This window comes from Panicum virgatum, chromosome 5N (genome assembly GCF_016808335.1).
Source record: "Panicum virgatum strain AP13 chromosome 5N, P.virgatum_v5, whole genome shotgun sequence".
NCBI lineage: Eukaryota > Viridiplantae > Streptophyta > Magnoliopsida > Poales > Poaceae > Panicum > Panicum virgatum.
The window spans coordinates 8450308-8471868 of NC_053149.1; the positions used below are offsets into that span (position 1 = coordinate 8450308).

The following is a 21561-nucleotide window of genomic DNA, read 5'->3' on the forward strand; positions in this document are numbered from 1 at the left end:
CTGTCACCACTTGCTGGCTACCTCTACAAATCGTGGGAAAGTACGACATCCAACAACAATTAATAAATTAACCCAAATATCATATCTACATTAATTAGCGATACTCTAGTATCCCGCGCGGAGCCCCTACCCTACGGATGCATATACATCATTACTAGAACAAACAAACATACGAATACTGGAATCGATGCCGTGGCACTAGATTTCACAACATAAAAAAATCAACAAAGAAGACATCTAAATTAGTGACACAAGACACAAAAACAAAACACGTCACTAATGTGAGATTAGTGACGAATATACAAGTCACCAATATCTTCGTGTGGATAAAATATATCACATATAGGTGATGTGTCTTAATAAAACATGTCACTAATCATATGTGCCAAGTGATGGGCATTATACCAAGTCATTTTCCAATGCGGATAGGAACTTGAACTGTAGCACTTGTCGATAAATGGTGGCTATGTTGCGTTCGAATGAGTTGAGTTATGGACCCGAACTTGTCCTCGTTGTTTCCTATTAGATCGGAAGTTGGAATTTCATCGAGATCACTGGCGAGTTCGTTGATGTCACAGTGGGATGTTGGAGCAGATGCTTCCGGCTTCTCGGTGTTGACATGGTGATGACAAAAGTTGCATGCACTGTCAGTGATGCATACCCACGAGCCGAAAACAAATGTTGCGCCCTTTTCGAGTGCAACGTGAAGTTGAACGTTGCCATTGAGTTCTCCAGGGGATCTTCGATGAACACTCCTACCTGGTGCGCTAGTTGTCGATGTTTTACCACCAAGCTCATCGCGGGATACCCCAAGGTGGTTGATTTGTAGGTAGGGTATCACCGAGATCAGGAACTCAAAGATGCAATGACAGGTTTGGGCTGTGAGTTGCGTAATACACTACGTCCTATTTGGTTTTGGTAGTTTGCATTGTCTGTGGGTTGATTGATTGTAAGATTGCTTTGGAGAGGGTCCCTGCCCACCCTTATATACTGGGGGGGCAGGGTTACAAGTCTCCCAGCCTGGTACGAGCTTAGGAGTGCTACTTCTACTGGGTAGTTTTCTTTTGTACCACTACTCCTACTCATATCCGAGTACATTGGTACATACCCATCCCTTATTCTAGCAAGATCCATGCCACTTAAGCACTCCTGTGTCCTGTGGCTCTGGTCTGACACCTTCAATTTGGCATTTGAACTAATAATGTTGTGAGATTTTGTTTCATCAACATTGATGTTGATATACTGGGTGGTACTTGGTACTTGCTCATATTCTAGTATATATATCTGCAGTTCCATTTGTGTTCCTGAAAGACTTGGAAAGTAATTGGAGTATATCTTCTTACTCCTTTTTCATATATATTTCTTTTGTACTCTTTGAGGCTACTATGCATTATGTTCTAGCTAGTCACATCCACATACCTTGACACCATTGCATTTTTCATCGCCTTTTTTTCTTCTTGGCAAACAAGCAAGAGATTATGCCGACACTACATCTTGAGATTTACGAAGTCGTCAAAACATCTCGCTGTCAATATCACCTGCGTTAAAACATACTATGAACAGGAAACTCTTCGAACCCTAATGGACGGATTTTACCGCAAGGATTTAATCAACTGTGCTCGCCATTTTAATTTTCACCACCACCCTGAGTACATGGTTCATATAGGGAAGTTAGTGAATTTGTATAAGCTAGCCTACTATAGTCCGATCTATGTACCGTTAATTGACTAGTCTGCATGCATGGTAACTATGGTGTACATATATAGTTCGTCAACTTGACTGCACTGTGACTGAGCAACCACAGTGAAAAGTACGGTGTTTTTTACTATGCCGTAATTGCAACCCCATATGGCAGCAACTAAGGGAATAGTTAACGAGAAATAAACTGAGGACATTGATCACAAATAGCTTCTAATTTCTCCGTGTACAATAACCATGCATGACATGCATACAGTGATTCTGTTTGCTTGAAATTAAAGTTCTGGAGGTGATGCATTTCCTTTTCTTGTTCAGCTTGTGGAATAATAATACATTTTCAGTGTGACATTATCAACGCAAAATAGCATGCGTGACTTCAACTGTTTTGCACGTCACCAGAAAGAAATCCAATTTGTCGATGCCAAGGGAATATACTTTTGTCCTCTTGCAGAAATAGCTAGTACTTTTATTGAAACAGGTGTTTGATGCATGTAAAATAAAACAATATAATAGACAAATTCAGAGCCTTCGGTGTGGAGAAAACTTTAAAAGATATAAAGCCCCAACTGTTGTTTGCCCCGACGCTGTGGCTTTCAGTGTTGTCTACAACTGCGTGTCGACTTCATTTCATACAAACAACTTGTCCATAAGTTTCTTGTAAGCTCATCTGGATTGGGTCCCCATCTTCTTGCTGTCGAGTTCTAAGGTAGTTATGGTAATTATTTACTAACTGTTTACTTTACATAATACTCTTACTGTACTAATTAATAATAGTTACTTCTCCATGCGGAGGTACGTATGGAGCGCCTACACATAATTCTGATCGAGAAAGATGGCTGGCCAAGTGGCAGCAGACTGATGCATGAAGTGCATGAGAATGACCGGACTGGCTAAACAAAACCGCTAGGTTCATCCCCCTCAAAAAACCGTTGGCCTCGACACCAGTTTTGGATATTTTTCTAGTTACGGCAATTTGGTATTTTTAAATAGGGACACTCTCGAACTATCGCAAAAGTCCGATTTTCTATCTTTAACTACAAAACTGGACAACATATGCCATCCAACTATCGAAACTAGGCAAATTTGGCCCTCAAGGTGGTTTTGAAGGTGGTTTGCATTTTTCTAAAGAAAATAAAAATATCTAATTAGATCTAAAAAATCAAAAATAATTCATTTTAAATTAGAAAAAAAATGAAATTAGTACCAAAATTTTGCTAAAATGTAACATATCTATTATTGCTCCATTTGAATCTTAGTTATTCAAAAATCATAGTTATAAGTACAAGCAAACAAATATTATGAATATAAAAAAATTAGATTTGAATAATTGACAAGTATTGTGCCAATAGATAGGTTACATTTTTAGAAAACTTTTAGTACCCATTTCATAATTTTTTGATTTAAAATGAATTAATTATGAATTTTTTTAATTTAAACTTGAATATTTTTAATCCTCCCAAAATGGAAAACCTTTTCAAAACCACCTAAGAGGCTAAATTTATCCGGTTTGAATAGTTGAATGGCCTCCATTATCCGGTTTTATAGTTGAAGGTTTAAAATCGAACTTTTGTGATAGTTCGAGGGTGTAAACCAGACTTTTCTCTTTTAAATATAGCACAAGGAAACTCCTGCATAAAATTAAATAAGTAACTCCTACGTTTCAGGGTCAGAAAATTTGGTGTGGCTTGGAGACGGCATTGAGTTGTATACATGAATAAGAATCAACTGCAAATTCAATCAATCGGACAATAGATAGTCTAAAACATTTGGTATTTGTCCATATACTTGTTTTTTGTTTATATACGCATAGGCTTTTCTATACCAAAGTAAAAGATGGAGGGGATTTCACAGGATTTGAATCATTTACAAACCCCTTCACTACTACAGAACATGCCTTTGTTCCAAGCCATTTGTCCCGGGACAAAAGGTGGCTTTTGTCCCGGGTCCAACGGCTAGCCGGGCCAGCGGGAGGGACAGAGGTCTTTTGTCCCGGTTGGTGTTACCAACCCGGACAAAATGTCTCTCCACGTGATAGTTCAAAAGGAAGTTATTCTTTACTAAGTCACATGTACTAATTAGGTGAGTTGGCAAGGAAGCCATGCGCCAGGCAATAGGTCTTGGGTTCGAATCCCGCAGGGCGTAAAATTTTTTTAGCGTGAGGGACATTTTGTCCCGGTTCTACCACGAGCTTTTGTCCCGGCAGCCGAATCCCGGTTCCAAAACCGGGACAAATGGCCCTTTGGAACCGGGACAAATGGCCCGATCTGTAGTAGTGCTTTACAAAAACAAATAGGGACCTTTAATTTGGAACAAAACGTTGAAACTCTACAGTCTTACGGAATCGCCTGTTCCATGCATATAGGAGTTAAAGTATTTGTAAAATGGTATCCAACCCGGCCTCTTGAAAAAAATTCTTTGTTTCAGAGAGGCACTCTCAAGTGAAGAATAAACGTAGGTTTAAGTGTGGGGACGAACGATGGGACAAAGGTGGTCAGAAACGTCTATATGAATAAAACAATGCATGCCTGGGGAATGAGTGATCACCCCTGCAACAAAGACTAGGAGAGGATATGATTGGATTGTCATTGTGTTGAACTAACTTTATGGCCTGCAGCCTTGCCCCCTGCTGATCGGGACAAATTAGGGCGCGTTAGTTCCCAAAATTTTTTGGAAAAATTACTATAGCAATTTTCAACCGAAGATTAGGAGGACTAAACATGCTTTAATTGTAAATCTAATTACACGGATGGACGGGAAATCGCGAGACGAATTTATTAAGTCTAATTAATCCAAAATTAGAGATTGATTACTGTAGCACGACATTGTCTAATCGTCGCATAATTAGGTTCATTAGATTCGTCTCGCGATTTTGCCCGGGGGTTGTGGAATGAGTTTTGTCAGTTATCCACATTTAATACTCCTAATTAGTGGTCAAACGTTCGAAATTAATGTAGCGCACGGAAATTTTTGGGAACTAAACGGGCCTTAACAACGTCTACTACCTCCCCAAGAGAAACAGTAGATCTACATGGATATGCTACATGCATGACCGATGCAGTAGCCAGGCAGCCAGGCAATGTCCCGGGCCACTTGATCATGCACGCAGTGTTAAACAAACCGCCCCCGTACCCTAGAATCCTAGATTAGGGCATAACTCGCGTGGGTTCTCATATACTCGTTGCGTGTAAAAACCTGCAGGCGATTTGACAGCATTAACAAATGATGACCCTGCTGCTAGCTGCTTTCTCCCCAATGGCCAGCGGGATGTACGGCCGGGGATCAGGGCTGTCGTCCTCGTCCCCTCCACCCGTCCGTCTCGGCAGGGACGCTCAGGCACAGTGACGGCGCCCAGTTTGGGGCAGATGGCCAATGAGCAGATCGGGACGTTAATGGCGCGGCCCTTCACGCGCCAACTTGCTCCGCGGCGGGCTCGACTCGCGGTTCATGCATCTTCTCGCCTGCCGATCTGCGACTGCGAGCACCGGCCACCGGCCGGCCGGGGTGGGGTAGGGTAGCTTTCGAGGCGCTCCCCGTACGTACGGCGGCCAGCAGGCTCGGTCTCGATCACAGCCTCACTCACTGCACAGTCACAGGCTCACAGCGATCGGCTAGCTACTTATCAATGCAGGGGGCGGGGCTAACACGAACAGCAAGATTAGCTCGCAGCTCGTAGGCCGTCCATGGCTTTCCTGCCTCCCTCCATGTAAGGAACATGACACCATTTATACTATTTTCAAGTGATTTGGTGATCAAATAACAACACAATACTTGGACTAATATGATTGTTAAGATGATCATTCTCAGATTTTTAGGTTCAAGTGATGACAAAGAGAAAGAAAAAATAGGCGTAGCAAGGCCCGAAGGGCCATCCCTACGGGCGTAGCAAGCTCTTCAGTCAGTAGCACCGGAAGAACCGACGCCAAAGACATCAGTGCATCCGATGGTAGTCGGAAGAACCGACGCTATGGAATTCTGGTGCAGAAGGGAATCGAAGCCAAGTCAGCCTAGAGGCACCGGTTGAACCGACGGGTCAAAAAAAGGGCATCGGTGCATTGGGCGTCCTATGTTCCAGAGACGATGTCAAGAGCCCAGGAGAAGATTTCTTCAGCACCGGTTCAACCGACGGTGCATCGGAGTATTGCGTCGGTGCAATGACGTCAGCACCCAGGAGAAGATTCTTAAGCACCGGATGAACTGGTGATGCATCGGTACAAAGCATCGGTTCAACCGGTGATCACTGCGTCAGCTGTCAGGAGTTCAACGGCTACTTCGAGTTATGAGTGACTGGATGAACCGACGCTACCCCTGCCAGAGGCATCGGTTCTTCCGGTGATACGCAGATTTTCAGCTGATTGTTGGAGCAACGACTACAAGACTTGGTGGCCTATATATACGCCTCACCCCGGCCATTTGAAGATTGCTGGAGTTGCTGGACATCCCACACACACCCAAAAACATCTCCAAGCCATACAAAAGCATTAAGATCATATCCTTAGCCCTTAGCACACTTTGAGAGTGTTGTGTAAAGGATTAGCTCTTAGTGAGTGAGATTACAAGGCCTTGAGCCTTTGTACTGTGGTTCTCTAGTGAACCAAAACAAGAGCTTGGTGCGTCGGCACCTTGGAGCGTGAAGCTCGCCGACAACGTCATCGACCCTCCGACTTGGTGTGGAGCGACGACGACATCTTTGTGCGGGGGACGTGGAGACCCCCATCCTTTGTGGAGAAGCTCCTTAGTGGAATCCGGGGCCAAGGTGACCGTGTTTGTGTTCACGGAAGAGACTTGGTGGTCGAGTAGCAATACTCTTAGTGAGTGTTACAACAACGTGGATGTAGGTGTGCCTTTGTGGCTAACCGAACCACGGGATAAACACCCGCGTCAAGAGTTTGCTATCTCCTATCCCGCTCTTTAAGCTTTCGCATTTATTATTTGCAATATTTGTGCCTTTACTTTCATAGAGTAGTTTCTTGTTAGGAAAGGCTATAGGGTGCATAACTCTTTTGGGATATGGGTTTCACACTAGAACAATCTAGTTGCACATCTAGATAGATAGCTTGTTTTAGTTTAAGTTTTGTGCAAGCTAGTTAGAGCTATAGGTCAAAGTTTTTATTAGTGCCTAATTCACTCCATCCCCCTCTTAGGCTAGAGCACCCGATCACTTTCACTCCATCGACGGGACAGCCATGTGGCACCACTTGCTGGCTGCTACGGCATCATCCTCCTGCAACTGTATGCTTGTGTTTAGTCTGAATATGATGCATGTTCGTCCTCACCCTTGTTGTTCCTGCTATAAACAGGATGGTGCCATCATCTCAGTGGAAGATGACAAGGCCATCTGATGTCGAGCGTGACGAACCGATCTACTGTTTAATTAGGGAAATTTAGTTTGTCCTTCGTTCGAATATACTAGTAATATACTACACTCAGAGAATGTAATGGCACACGTATTGCAAGTAAGCTAGCTAGAGTTGCGGAAATATAAAAGGGATAAGGCGAAGTAAACTCTTGACGTGAGAATTTATTCTATAGTATTGGTAGGCGCTAAGTCACTTCCAATCCATATTGTTGAAGCACTTCCCGACCATCAAGTCTCTTCCGGGACAACCTTGATTTGCCACAAACACTCGCCCACTAAGGCTTACGCCAAGTTCCCCGGCCACCTTGATCCCGCTCTCCATGAAGGCACGTCCCCCACATAAGATCAGTGATGCTGCTCTATACCAAACCAGAGGGTCGAAGACTTGCTGGCAAGTCTCTAAAGACTCCAAGGGGCTAACTCACCAAGACTCCAAAGTACGCCGGAGGTTCACCTTTCATGCATACATCCTCCGTCCCACAAAGACTATTTATTTAGAAAATTTGAGACACATTACTAGTAATAAGAAATGATCTTATTATCCCTAATTAATTATAACAGGCGTCTTCTACAGTCCTATGTACATATGCTTAGAGAGGTTTCACCTAGGGGGTAATATTATGGATCTGCTTTACGGGAGTGATCCACAGGCTTTCTTGGGTAACGAGTCCTCCAGCTTGACTACTGAAACCCGCGCTTCCAGCTCCAAATGTGATTGAAAATCGTACTATTTATTTATGTATTTGATTAGCTCCATACTTTTCTCTACATAATAGTTTCTTGGTATTTGACATTGCTTTTAGTTAGATGAACCTCATTACAATCCAAATGAACAGTTTTTGTGGATAAACTGTAGAGGTTAAATGAACCGTCTTTGTGGGATGAAGAAAGTATTAGTTAGTCTTTGTGGGATGGAGAAAGTATTAGTTGTTCATACTTCAAATAACAGGATAGTGCGCGCCATCGTGCATCTCAATGGAAGACCGTACGACAGCCTAATGCCGAGTACAATAAAACTGATCCATTTAGACCTTAATCGGTTGCAAGAGAATTGAAGGGGAATAGAGAGGGTTGGAAGGGATTAAATCGCTAACCAGTCAAAATCACCCTAGATTCTTTCTATTCTCCTTAGATCCTCTTTGGAGGGTGAACGACTAACCGGATAAAGTCTTAGGCTTGTCTTAGTGGGGAGTATCATCGCACATTTACTAAAATTATAAACTAGGTAACCAAATCGGACGCACTCCTTTCATATCTCATGATACTCCTTATTCTCTCTCTTCTACCATATCAGTAAATTTTAAATACTCATAACACTCTCGTAACACTTTCATTGATTAACCTTATTAGGGTGTGTATGTGCGCGCATTGTTCTTTGAGCTGGGGGGGGGGGGATCTTAAACAGGAAGTACTTTTTTTAACCAAAAGAACAGGTTGGTTGTACTTGGCTAGTGTAATTTTTACTGAAGTGTAGTAAAGTCGACCGACCCAATTCTGAATTTAGTACGGGCCGGGGCTGTTATTCTTGTTCCAAATCCTCAGGGTCGTACTACGTACTGCCGTCTCCTGAGCAAGACGCCAATCAATCGAATGAGTAACGTGACGATGCAGTGCACAGGGGACAGGGCTGCTAGCTATACGTGAATGCGCTCAGATCTAGCAGAAACAAGTTGCACCTGAGTGGCCAATCCGCCATTTCTTCAAATAAAAAAAAGGTGGCCTATCCGCCTATGGACGACGATTCGTACGATGTACGTATACTAGGCAGTCAGTAATATTAGTGTCCTGGTACTTGGCTTCGATCAGTGGAGTGGAGTGACGATGAAAAATCCAAAGGAGCGCGCAGCAGCCGACAGGGATCGAATTCATGATTGAAAGCATGCATTGCATGCATGCGAGCATACGATGTTGCTTGTAACACGGCCGGACGGGGGATCGGAGCAGTGCGTGCGTGGGCCGGGCTCCTGGTCGATCGCCGCCGGCGTCTGCGTGCCTGCCCACTGCCGCCGTGGAAGGACGGTCGCCGGCCGGCAGCCACGCCGGGCAGCAGCAGGGAGATTCGGCGCGCGGCATGCACCAGGATGCAGGGCGGCGACCACCAAGCGTCCCCGCCTACGAGCGAGACAAACATCTCTGGGCCTGGGGTGGGTTTCAGGCAAGCAGAAATGCTCACTGCTTCGGTTCTCAGCCCGGACGACGGCGGCGGCTGGGCTGCTCAAGGCCGAACAAAACGCGAACAGGCTCTCAAGCAGGCCTGCATATGTTGGGCCGGCCGTAAGGTGAGCTGAATAGGTGAGCTCAACCTGGTTGGGCCTTACAACAACAAATTCCCACAATTCCCTAATCACTTTTCAAAGCACAAGCACAAGCTCACGGCAGCAAGGAGATGATGTATTAGCAGCTTCGGTTGACAGTTCGACAACGGCAACTGAGCAGCATGCATCGACGATGACAACGTTCGACAATACAAGAAGCATGCGGCGTGATGTATATGAGGTGAGCAACGGTGCGGACGGGGAGGCATGGCCATGGAGCGGTGGGAAGGCATGCGGCAAGCCAGACGTCGCCTGTCAGAGGCCCTGGGGAAGAACACAATGCATTATGGCAAAAACAGTCATGTTCGCAGTGGTATCATATTTCAAACATACTTTTATAATTATATACTCATACATACCATTATACACTATCTTATACATACTATTTATTTATTTTTATAATTATATACTTTTTTATGTTTCGAATATTTTGTCTATTTTTACCACAATTGAGACCTCGTTGTTTGTTTTAACCATATATAGTTTCTCAAAAATATTTATTGCAACTAAATTTTAATGTGATTATTTTTTTCGCAACATTGTTCTTCAGACTCATGCGATGCCGCACGTGCATCATACTAGTAGTATATATAGAGATATTAAAATAAAGTTTATAGCTAATAACTATAATTATTTAGGGAATATATTAGGTGCAAACCAACTTCTCCGTACAAACCGTGTAAACTTCAATCTAGATCATCGGATCAACATCCAAGAGGCATGAGGGGTTGAATAATTTTACAATTAACCGCCTGCTCTTGGATTGGGTAATCATACTTTTACAAATTTTTTCACCCATTCCCTTGAGCTCATCCTTGAATGCTGATCCTATGGCCCAAATTGTGGCTGTGACAACACCGTACCGTCATGGGTTCGCGAGGCCGGAGGTGAAGGCCCGCTGTCACGTCCGCGTGACCGCGTCCCACCTCGGGTCGTATTCCCTGCCTGGTTGCTGCCGTTCGGACGGCGGCGGCGCCTCCAACTCGTCAGGGGCGGCGCACCGCGCACCCCTGATAATGGCCATCGCAGCAGCGAACCGCCGAAACGCACCATATGGCAGCGGACGGGTTCGCCGCGGTACCTGTGAACCCTGGCTTCTACTGTAGCTGCCAAGCAGCAGCACGAACACAGCCTCTTCTCAGTTGTCACTCATCACGCTGCCTAGCTCATCGCGCGCCTCATCGGAGACAGGAGATGGGCTCCGTACACACAACGGCCAGGCCGCACACCCCCGCACAGTCGTGTCAGGGTACCCAAACACACGGTATTCAAAGCGAACGACTCACGCAAGCCGGTCATATCCAAGTAGAAACATATTGGTGGCAAATGTTACAATTCTGTAATATACTAATCCCTTGCATCACGTACGTACTAATTTATTATATGCTATATAGCTAGACTATACAATAGGCGTAAAGTAAAAACTGCTTTTTTCAGATAATAGGTTCCGGCAGTAAAAATAGCTAGGCATCCAAGTAGCTAGATTGCTTCAATCATCGCCGCAAACACAATCTGGATGATCTTTTGGTCTTGAAACAACCAAGACAAGACTCCCCTTTAGGACTGTCGCCCTGCTCGAAGACAAGGTGGAGCGTGGTTCCGTCGTGGATGTTGCTGTAGCCCCGGATAGATCTGCCGTCCTCAAGCTCAAGGTTGCCGAGGGAGAGCCGCTGCGAGGCCACCGGGATGTGCGTGCTCGTCTTGATCTGTTCCTTGATGTCCCGGACCTTGTCATGGTACTCCATCTGGAGGTTGATCAGCTCCGCGCCGTAGATGATCTGCAAGTTCACCATTGTCCAAACCCGGGGTGTAGTCCCTGCCTCTCGCTAAATCGCTCTGCGAGCAACTCCAACAGATTAAGTAAAATTTCTAACTAAATAATTAGGTAAAAGAATAGATAAACAAATAAAAAACTAAACAAAGAGTCGGAGAACCAACAGCTTAGTTAAATCCCACTCTTCATCTATTCTCCGTACCGTGGGCCTTGGATGTCAGTGTACCATCCTCCACGTCATCTCCTCCGTCCTCCCCTCCCCACCCTCGTCGTCCCTCTCGCACAGCCACCCTCCTCCTGATTCCCGCCGCCGCCGCCGCATAGCCAGGCGCGTGGAACAGGGTGCCGCCGCCGAGGGGGAGCTCGCGCCGGAGGTCCCCGCGCGGGAGGAGCTGTGCGGCCTCGAATCGGCCGCCACCGCCGCCGCCGCCGAATCGGCCGCCCCCGCCATGAGGAGCTACGCGGCCTCGAATCGGCCGCCGCCCCCGCGCAGCATCCACCCGCCGCGTCCTCCACCGGAGTCTGCAATCCGTCGCGGGATCCCGACGCCCGCCGTGTCCTCCTGCTGCTCGCCGCCCGGATCCCGCCGCCCGCTGGAGGGATAGAGGAGGGGTGGGAGGCAGAGGCGGATGGAGCGAGGAGTGTGGGGGTGGGGGAGGCAGCGACGGCGTAGGAGCAGTGTCGGAGCTCGGACTGAAGGGCGAGGAGCGAGGCGCGAGACAGATACCGAACGGAGCGAGTGATGTATTTTTACCTTCCGAGAGACCGGGAATGGATAGTGGAATAGTTAACGGGGATGTTTGCCTAAGAGCATATTCAAGCTCTTGTATCTATGAGTAGCTAAAATCCTAATTTAGCTATTATGTAAAACAAAATAGCTAACAAGAAACCTATGCAATCCAACAGCTTATCTAAAACCAAACACTAGCACTAGCAAGGATGAGCCGCCATCAACGACCGCGCGTGGCTCCGGCCGCAGCTGCCACCCGAGTACTTCGGCAACACCATCTACGCCATCTCCACGGAGGCGGTGCGTGCAGGGGAGCTGCTGGAGCGCGGCCACGGGAGAGCGGCGACGGCCGTGGGGCGCGCGGTGGTGGCGCACACGGACGCGGACATCCGGGCGCGCGTCGCGGTGTGGACGGCTGTAACATCCCAAAAATTCACCTAAAGAAATTACTCAAAATCATTTCAAAAATTTGGTTCGTCGTTGAGCTCCCCAAATCCCCCGGAACCCTTTCCATCAAATCTCTGTCCCGACATCCGAATCCAATCGCTGTCCCGTCTCCCTGTTCTCCCTCGTTCCGCGCGTCACGCCCGACCGACGCGCGTGCGCATTCAGTCGCGATCACCGCGCGCTCGACGCCGGCCGCCCCCTGCCACCCCGCCTCGCTGAACCGCCGTGCCGCTCGCCTGCCTCGACGCCAAGCCCCCTCGCCGCCTCGACGCGCACCCCTGCCCACGCGACCGCGCCGCTCGCCGCGCCACCCGCCGTCTAGTACCGCCACCGCCTTCCTGTGCCCCGCCTCGCCGCCGAGCCGCATTGCTCGCGCACAGCGGCCGGCCCTCTCCCACGTGCGCCTGCCCGAGCCGTCTTGTCGTCCAGAGCCGGCCTCACCACCCGCGCGCCGCCCCCGCGACACTCGCAAGCGGCCTAATGCAATTAAAGGCACCCGCGAAGCTCGGCGGCCGACCACCCCGCGGCCACCGGCCCACCGCTCTCCCCACCACCTTACTCGGCCTATAAAGAGGCCCCCGCGCCGCTCCCCCAGCTCCACAACCACCTCCACCGCCGCGCGCCCTCCTCCTCCGAGCAGCAGCGCCGCCGCCGCGAGCCTGCTCCGCCCGCCGCGCCTGCTTCCCGTTGCCGGCCCGCTCCGCCGCCTCCCTACTCGAGCCAAGGGCCGAGGTAGGTGCCCTGGCCCTCCCTCTCCCTTTTCCCCACGGGCACTCGCCCCTGGCCGCCCCTGCTCGCGCAGCCCATGGCCGCCGCCCGCCCGCCACGGCCATGGCCGTCGCACCCCTCCCTGCGGGCCCCCTCCTCTGAAATTGGGGAGGGGAATCGACTCCTCGCGTCATCCTGCCCCTTTTCCCCTCCTCCCGAGCGCCGCCTCGCCCTAGCTCGCCGGCGACGAGCGCTGCCGTACGCCCCCTCCTCTGTTTTGTTCGGGAGGGAGGTAGGAGAAGGGCAAAATTGCCCAAACCCCCTGCCCTTCTCCCTATTCCTTTAAGAGCCCCACCCCTTTATAACCCTTTTTCCAAAAGAGACCCTTCCCATTTTCCTTTTTGCAAACTAACCCTTCCATTAAATGAAAATAATTCTAAATAGATCCCTGCTCTTTCCAAGAGTGACCCGGACATTTTTGAATATTATAAACAAGCCCCAGTCATCCCAAAACTATTTACAAATAGGCCCATGAACCCCGGTTTAACCCCTAAACCTCCCTGTAATCTATCATTTCATGCGCCAAACAATCTCTGATCGACCTGAAACTTTACCACGCCATTCCTAACATAGTTTTGGCCATGCCATTAGAAAACCACCCAAAAATATTACTCCTATCCTCATATCTTAATTGTTTCCGAATCGAGCTCAGTGATAAAACCTTTATTTCTTTTCCTTGATTGTGTGCTTGCTTGTGTGCGTCGTAGATCACGGTGTGAACGAGGGAGAACCTGTCGACGAGCAGTACTGCGAGCAAGTGAACGAGGACCAGTTCCGCGACCCCGAACCCGAAGGACAGTACCTCGATCATGATTTCCTGGAAGGCTTTGAAGACGGCAAGTTCAATCTCATCCTTTGATGCATGTTTTGTCCCAGTTTTATAACACACAACCTACTGGCCTGTTTTATAAAACTGCATATGTTTTGCCTGTTGAAAACATGGTTGGATAGCCACCCCTTGATTTGTTATAACCATTCCTTGACCACCTAGATTAATGTCTGAATGTGATTTGTTTGGACGTTAATCGCTGTTAGAACGCTTAGGACCTTATACACGATACAACTTGTTTTATAAAGGGAAAATGTGTGAGTGTGTGGGAAGGAAAAAATGTGGAATTTTCAAAAGATAAGTTTAGATGGGATGGATGGCACTTCTGTGTGATTTGCCGAATGATGTGCTCGAACCTGTGTGGTTGAGCAAGGAAGGGAGATATCCATCTTGTCACAATTAAGGACCGAGTTGGTGTGTCATCTTGCCTAACTCCACTATCGTGCAAACCACTCGACCGCTGTATGGGCAACGGCTTAGCATAAACCCCACTAGTTAGTCTGATAGCCATCAGGAGAGCTGAGAGCAACGGGTGACCAAGAAAAAGGGATAAGCTCTGTGTGACTGATGCCCCGGTTAAACCTCGGTGATAGGTCGATGACCCCTTGATGGATCCCGTGGTGGCTAGTCAGGTCTAGCTAAGGTGGGTAATGACTTTGTTTGGATCTGCACCGACACTAAGGTGATCGTGCTGTGGTACCCCGCTTGTGGGTAAAGTTGCACACCTCTGCAGAGTGAAAAAATCTATTCGAATAGCCGTGCCCACGGTACTAGACGAGTTACGGTTTGGTCGCACAACTAGTGTTTCTTCTGGGAAAGGATGTGTTGGCGTGAGTTGTTTTGGAAAAGTGTCCGGCAGCTGTGCCGTGTGCTACGGCGGATGAGGAGTCCGGTAGTAACTTAAAACGGGGATCCTGTGTGGATCAACCCTACGTGTTACTCAGTGCAAGATAATGGCTTTTGAAAACCCCTTTCTTTCAAATAAACTCCTGCATAAAAATTAGCTTTCCGCAAATTAAATCATAGCCTTATCCTTGGTTTATCCTGTGCATTATATTCTGTTTATACCCCCTCCGTGGGTGTGGTTGGACTTGCTGAGTACGTTTGTGCTCACTCCATTCTTAATTTTTACAGAGGAAGATCCAGACTTCGTTCCCGAAGACGTTGAGTAGAGGTTCCGTCCTGCACCCAACCTTGCCTGTGGATAGGGTCACCCGCAGGAAGTTCCGTATGGCGCAAGACTCTGATGACCCCCTCTTCGTAGTTAATATCGTTGTGTGGGTGTTAGTTGTTATCCTCGCGATAGTGGCGCTTCACTGCCCACTTCCGCGTAGAGTTGTAAGGTGATGTACCATCTGATGTAATAAAAAGCTTTATCAGCCTCCTGGGACTGATATTGTATCACTTTTAAGTCTTCTCTCATGAGGGGACGCTTCAACGGCCAAGCCCGTCGTCTACACGCTGCGCTACTTCGACCGTAGCGGCGTGATGCTGGGGAGCTCGCCGCGATTCGACATGTATGGCTGCGACTTCGGGTGGGGGATGGCGCTGGCGGCGCGCAGCGACAGGGCCAACAAGTTCGACGGCAAGGCGTCGCTGTACCCGAGGAGGTTGGGCGGCGGCAGCATCGACGCGGAGCTCGTGCTGACGCCGGAGCACATGGCGCAGCTGGAGCAGGACAAAGAGTTCTGGGCGGCCATGACGCCGGACAAGCTGTGTCCTCCTCCTCTGGCGGTGGCAGCCAATGCAAGGGAAAGAATTGATTGACCGACGCGGGAGGGAGGGAGGGGGGGGGATAGCGGACGGATGGGGGCGAGGCAAATTTGCCCAGCGTGGAGGATGGTTTAAGTGACGGGATACAATAGAGAGTATGATACCTATACTGTTGGATCTAGTTTTTGGGTGAGTTTCTATTTTTTTAGATAACCAAACTAGGATACAAGAACTCTTGGAGATGCTCTAAGCTGTTGGATTCAGTTTTTGTAGGTTTTTCTATGTTTTTACCTAACCAAGTTCATTTACGTTACTCTTGGAGTTGCTCTTATATTGGAAGGTGAATCAAAGCGTGAAAATTAAGGAATAATAAGTTAAACACGCAACTATGCCTTATATATATGTATATGTACACACACGCGGATGGAAATATAGCTGCCGTCTAGCTAGAGCCGGTGCAACCATACTATATATAAACAATAAACATACTATGTTGATAGAATATATATCGATATATATGGATATGGAAATCTAGAACATTTCTATATATATGAAAGCTCCCACCCACTGCGGCCTCCAAGGCCATCGTTGCACTTACCACAACAAATTCCCACAATTCCCTAATCACTTTTCAAAGCACAAGCACAAGCTCACGGCAGCAAGGAGATGACGTATTAGCAGCTTCGGTTGACAGTTGGAGAAGCCGCAGACCAGGAGAAGAGTGCATGGATGGACAGAAGCAAATACCAGATCAGCCAAACGAAATGGCGTGCAGGTGCAGCCGTGAAACACAAACGACGATTATTATTCACTCGAATGTACCGGGCGCGGTAGAAGCGATTGTAAGCCAAAAAAAAATGCACAAACTATGAAAGCCGTGATAAGAAGCTAAACAAAATAGGTGAAACAAGCTAGTATCAACAGTCGCACCTTCATCAGATACACTAGGCAATCAACCTTTGCATGGAAAAGATCAGGTCACAACGAACCATGCGCAGTGGCTATGCAGTATGTACTTGTACAGGACAATCTTTCACAGAGATACATGGACAAGACAAGCAATTGAGGGATTATGTCATATGCGAACCAAGAGCTCATGAGGTATCGAGTGATTACAATTGAACCAAAAACATTATCAGCAAGAACCAGCATTTGATGATGCATAAGCATTATGCATGTACAATGTTACCGCACTAGATATGCAACAAGCATATCAGGTACACATAAGCAGAGCAGTATTAGGCTTTCACATCGTCTACAAGATCTTACACGAATAAGGCTAATCAAAGAGTATGAATTGTTGCAAACAGAGTAGACTACCCTAAACAAAAACATATTTTCAGATAAAAATCTTACTCTTCTACCAAGAGGGAATCACCATTCAACCTAAACAACATTCCCCGATGCAGAACATAACACTACAATCAAAGCGTACTGTTTTCAACAGAAAACGCATAATTCGTGCTAAACCAACATGCTACATGATAAACTACAAGCATGATACTGACAAACAAATGATGATGCAGGTTATCATGGAGTCGCGCAAATCAACCATTTAGAAGATAAGATCAACGAAGTGAAATGATTAACCATGTAACGAGTACTTCATATCTCAAATCTCAGACACATAAAATCCACATAATCATAGATAGCAAAACTAGAGCGAGCGATAAGGAGGGAAAGGCAGCACGACCACCATCAGATCCCCGCCGCGCAGCGCCTAGTCGATCTCCTGGAGGGAGGCACCGGTGGCGCCGGCCCCACCAGCAGCGGCGGCGACGTCGTCGGCGGTGAACTTGCCCTTGGCCTTGTCGGCGGCGCGGCCGCGTACCTTGCGGTCGAGGAGCGCCTTGCGGTCCTTGTCGAGCTTCAGCTTGGTGACGATGACCTTGGAGGGGTGGATGCCCACGTTGACGGTGGAGCCGTTCACCTTCTCGCGGGTGATCCGCTCGACGTGGATGACCCAGCGGCGGCGGTACACCTGCACCACCTTCCCCTCGCGGCCCTTGAAGGTGCCGCGCACAACCTGCACCTCGTCGTCCTTGCGGATCGGGATGGAGCGCACGTTGTACTTGTGGCGGAGCTCCGTCGACAGCGCCGCGGACATGAGCACGCGGCGGACGGAGGACGGGGCCGTGAAGTGCGCCTTGCGGCACTTCCGGCGGGAGCTCGTGACGCGGGGGTTGCGCTTCATGGCGGCGGCGGCGGCGGCGGCGGGGTACGCTCCTGCTTCCTTACCCTACCTGGGATGCCGCTGCGGCGGCGGCTAGGGTTCTAGGGGGCGAAATGGGTTGTTGGGCTGGGCTACTGGGCCAAGGCTCTTTTCGTTTTGTTGGGCTAGTTTGTGACCTCTACTGGTCAGTGCTCTTTATTGTCTAGTATGTTCTGTGGGCCGTAAAGGCTGCACAAATCGGTCCATTTACCAATTCGCCTTGCCGTTCTCTGTGGACTGTCTCGCTTATTTCCCTGTTCCCACCTCGAGATCAGGCTGCAGCCCAATCGCCAGTCAGACCAAATGAGTCTCAGCAGTCAGCACTCACTTTAGAAATCACTGTCAAATTTCAAATACAGTTCATTAAAAAACACTGTAGACATGCCATAATTAGAGATGGGATGCAGTTTTTGAGATATGGGACACAGGAACAGAGTCTAAACAGCATGGGTCTGAGCACATTTACAGTCTCCGGGTTTACCATTAAAGCAGTAACACTGCATTTGCTGGAAGCCAGGAACGGATACTTATTACTATTATTCACATCTCAACTTCTCAAGGGAAGGAATGACCCAAAATGCTGTAGCTGCACAATTCCACTCCAATGCAAATGCGATCCGACCGGTCTCCAAACGGCACCAGCTGAGCTTCAGTTTATGACAGGCCCATGACCTTCCCGGTGGCAGTGTCGACGTCGATCTCATAAAAGCAGGGCCTTGTGGGAAGGCCGGGCATTGTGCTCATGGTGCCCACGAGCGGGTAGATGAACCCAGCTCCGATGCTGGCCCTCACGTCCCTTATCGGTAGAACAAAGCCGGTTGGGGCGCCCTTCATGGAGGGAACATGTGAGAATGAGTACTGGGTTTTTGCCATGCAGATTGGGAGGTTGGAGAAGCCTTGCTTGGTGTACATCTCAATCTGCTTCTCAGCCTGTGTCAAAGTCAGAGAGAAGTCAACAGAGAAGGGTATGAATGAATCAAATCTCAAACACAAAGGAGGTACCTGTTCAGAATATTCGACACCACTAGCACCATAGAACTTAGCTATGGATTCAATCTTCTCCTTTATGCTAGATTCCAAAGGATACAGAAACTTCAGAGGCTCTGATTGGCTTTCACATGCTCGTTGAACTGCGAGTCCAAGTTCAACCTGAAAAGAAGTTAAATGGAACAATCTAATTATACGATTAAATTAATTCCCACGGTTCTGACATCCATACCACTCTAGGCAACAATGGACCCGTGAACTCTTTCATACCAGCGTGGAAAGTTGAAAATAATGAATATTGTTTCGACAATGGAGCAGATTTACAATTCAGAGTTTCCAGCTAAACAGGGCTAGCTATCTATATTTCATAGAATTAAAAATGTATGGAAAGGAAACTAACCGCTCCTTTACCACCATGGGCATGGTGTGTGCAGACGACAGCATCAAAGGCTCCAGCAACCATAGATGCATTCCGCACTGCGTTCATTTCTGCTTCAGTATCTGATGCAAATTTGTTGATTGCGACTACAACATTAACTCCATAACTCCTTGTGTTTGCTATATGTTTAGCAAGGTTGATACATCCAGCTTCAACAAGGGCCACATTTTCACTCACATATGCATGATCCAGAGGCTTCCCGGCCACAACATCTGGCCCCCCACCATGCATTTTAAGAGCTCTAATTGTGGCCACAATAATAGCACACTGTGGTACCAATCCACTGTATCTACACTTTATATCCATGAACTTCTCAGTTCCAATATCAGCACCAAAACCTGCCTCAGTAACAACAAAACCACCCTTCCCAACCAACTTTAAAGCTATCTTATCAGCAACTATCGAGGAGTTTCCATGAGCAATGTTAGCAAATGGTCCAGCATGTACCAAAACTGGTGTGCCTTCAAGAGTTTGCATGAGGGTGGGATGAATTGCATCTTTCATTAGGACAGTTAAGGCACCTCCAACACCAAGATCATCAGCAGTAATTGGCTCTCCTGACTTGCTGTTCCCTATCACCATTCTTCCAAGCCTTTCTCTCATGTCGGCAAGGGAAGTTGTAAGAGCTAACACAGCCATTATCTCACTAGCCACTGATATGTCAAAGCCTGTTTCTCTCACCATTCCTTTTTCTTCAGGGCCCTGTCCAATAGTGATTTTCCTCAGGAAACGATCGTTGACATCCATCACCCGTCGCCATGTAATGGACTCAGGGTCAATGTCAAGCCTTGCAAAACGTCTAACTTCATCTGGTGTAAGCTCATTGGGATCTGTCTTCGAAATGCCAAGCTTTGTCAGACGTTTGAGCATTACGTTAGCAAAGCGCCTCTTGCCTTCTTTGTTTGCTGGACATAATCTGTTGAACAGTGCCTTATCTGACTGAGAATTTTCATGGAAGATCCTTGTATCAATAGCAGCAGCCAAGAGATTGTTTGCAGCTGTAATTGCATGGATATCGCCTGTCAGATGAAGGTTGAACTCATCCATGGGTATAACTTGGCTGTAGCCACCTCCAGCTGCACCTCCCTTGATTCCAAAGGTAGGCCCTTGCGATGGTTGACGAAGGCAAGTGACAACCTATAATAAGGACAATAAATCAATATATAAAATGATTTCCAAATTCTCTGTCAGTATGCAACGTATGCTTGTCTTTGATACTGACAGTAATTTAGCAACACAAACAATGGTGCAGCCACTCATAAGAACCCAAAGCTTTACACAAACCATAAGATCAAAAAACAGAATTGAATGAACAGTAAAAATGAAACTGATTTTAAGGCATTGATAGCTGGAAGTTACACAGAATAAAGATCAACACCAATTAATGGTTCCATATGTTTCAACAAAGTTTACTCAGACCTACATATTTAACTTAACCATAAATCCAGATTGCCTTTGAGAAAAAAGGCTGCAAGTATAACCAATGTATGCACAGCTATTCACTACCAAAGTGGCAGAAACAAGATTCCACCTTAAAGCCGAATTCATCAACTGTCCCATCGACGATCGGACTATAGAATATGTATAAAGCAAAATTAGCAGTAGGAAGCCCACCTTTTTGTCAAGGAACGCGCCCAGAGCCTGACACAGGCCGACGGTGGTGGTAGACTTGCCCTCCCCGAGCGGCGTCGGCGTGATGCCACCCACTACGACGTAGTACCCGTCCTGCTGCGCCTTGAGGTCATCAAGAACCGACAGCAACACCTGCAACCAGCAAACGAGAAGCGGCGGGTCAAGATCCGATCAAACTGCAGGAGACACTGACACCACCTAGGACCAAATCAAGAACGCACCTTGGCCTTGTACTTGCCGTAGAGGTCGTAGTGCTCGGGCCCGAGGCCGAGCTCTGCCGCGATGTCAACGATCGGGAGCGGCTCGACAGAATTGGCGATGTCGATGTCCGCCGGCACCGGCGATGCCACGTCCAGCCTCCGGATCGTCAGGCTCGGCATCTCCAGCAGCAGCGGCGGCGGCGGTTGTGCGAGGACAGCGCTGAATCTCGCGACAACTTGGTCGTGGCCGGGTCAAAATTGAAGCACTGGAAGTGGATCAAATCTGAAAGGAACAAAGCACATAGGGAAAAACATTCAGTGTATTAGGCATCAATTGATACACATGTTACCATATCTGTGCATTTCATAACCTGGTAGTTCATTACAGATTAGTACAGAACGCAACTACAAAGCCCGAGTTGGAGCCAAAAAGAGGTTCAGGTTACAGTATCATGCATATA

General features: G+C 47.7%; 3 protein-coding genes across 3 annotated transcripts; 1 reads left to right on the forward strand and 2 right to left on the reverse strand.

The window, feature by feature from the left end:
* The first annotated feature begins 13559 nt into the window (after positions 1 to 13559).
* LOC120674510 (BAHD acyltransferase DCR-like) lies at positions 13560 to 15684 on the forward strand. Its single transcript, XM_039955680.1, has 2 exons — positions 13560 to 13569; positions 15344 to 15684. The coding sequence occupies exons 1-2, from the start codon at positions 13560 to 13562 to the stop codon at positions 15682 to 15684; spliced, it is 351 nt and encodes a 116-aa protein (XP_039811614.1).
* A 1500-nt stretch (positions 15685 to 17184) lies between these two features.
* LOC120671956 (60S ribosomal protein L26-1-like) lies at positions 17185 to 17921 on the reverse strand. The gene has a single exon (XM_039952234.1). It carries the CDS (start codon positions 17822 to 17824, stop codon positions 17351 to 17353), a length of 474 nt encoding a protein of 157 aa, XP_039808168.1. The 5' UTR covers positions 17825 to 17921; the 3' UTR covers positions 17185 to 17350.
* A 231-nt stretch (positions 17922 to 18152) lies between these two features.
* Positions 18153 to 21398, reverse strand: LOC120671955 (formate--tetrahydrofolate ligase). Its single transcript, XM_039952232.1, has 5 exons — positions 21122 to 21398; positions 20883 to 21032; positions 19230 to 20405; positions 18845 to 18991; positions 18153 to 18772 (listed from the first exon to the last, which is right to left on the reverse strand). Exons 1-5 carry the CDS (start codon positions 21278 to 21280, stop codon positions 18497 to 18499), a joined length of 1908 nt encoding a protein of 635 aa, XP_039808166.1. The 5' UTR covers positions 21281 to 21398; the 3' UTR covers positions 18153 to 18496.
* Between the last annotated feature and the right edge of the window lie 163 nt (positions 21399 to 21561).

Coding starts and splice junctions, on each gene's coding strand:
- LOC120671955 (XM_039952232.1), bottom strand. CDS start 21,280: ATGCCGAGCCTGACGATCCGGAGGCTGGACGTGGCATCGCCGGTGCCG. Junction 18,992..19,229: donor CCCATGGTGGTAAAGGAGCG/GTTAGTTTCCTT, acceptor ACTTCTTTTCAG/GTTGAACTTGGACTCGCAGT. Junction 18,773..18,844: donor GTGTCGAATATTCTGAACAG/GTACCTCCTTTG, acceptor ACTTTGACACAG/GCTGAGAAGCAGATTGAGAT.
- LOC120671956 (XM_039952234.1), bottom strand. CDS start 17,824: ATGAAGCGCAACCCCCGCGTCACGAGCTCCCGCCGGAAGTGCCGCAAG.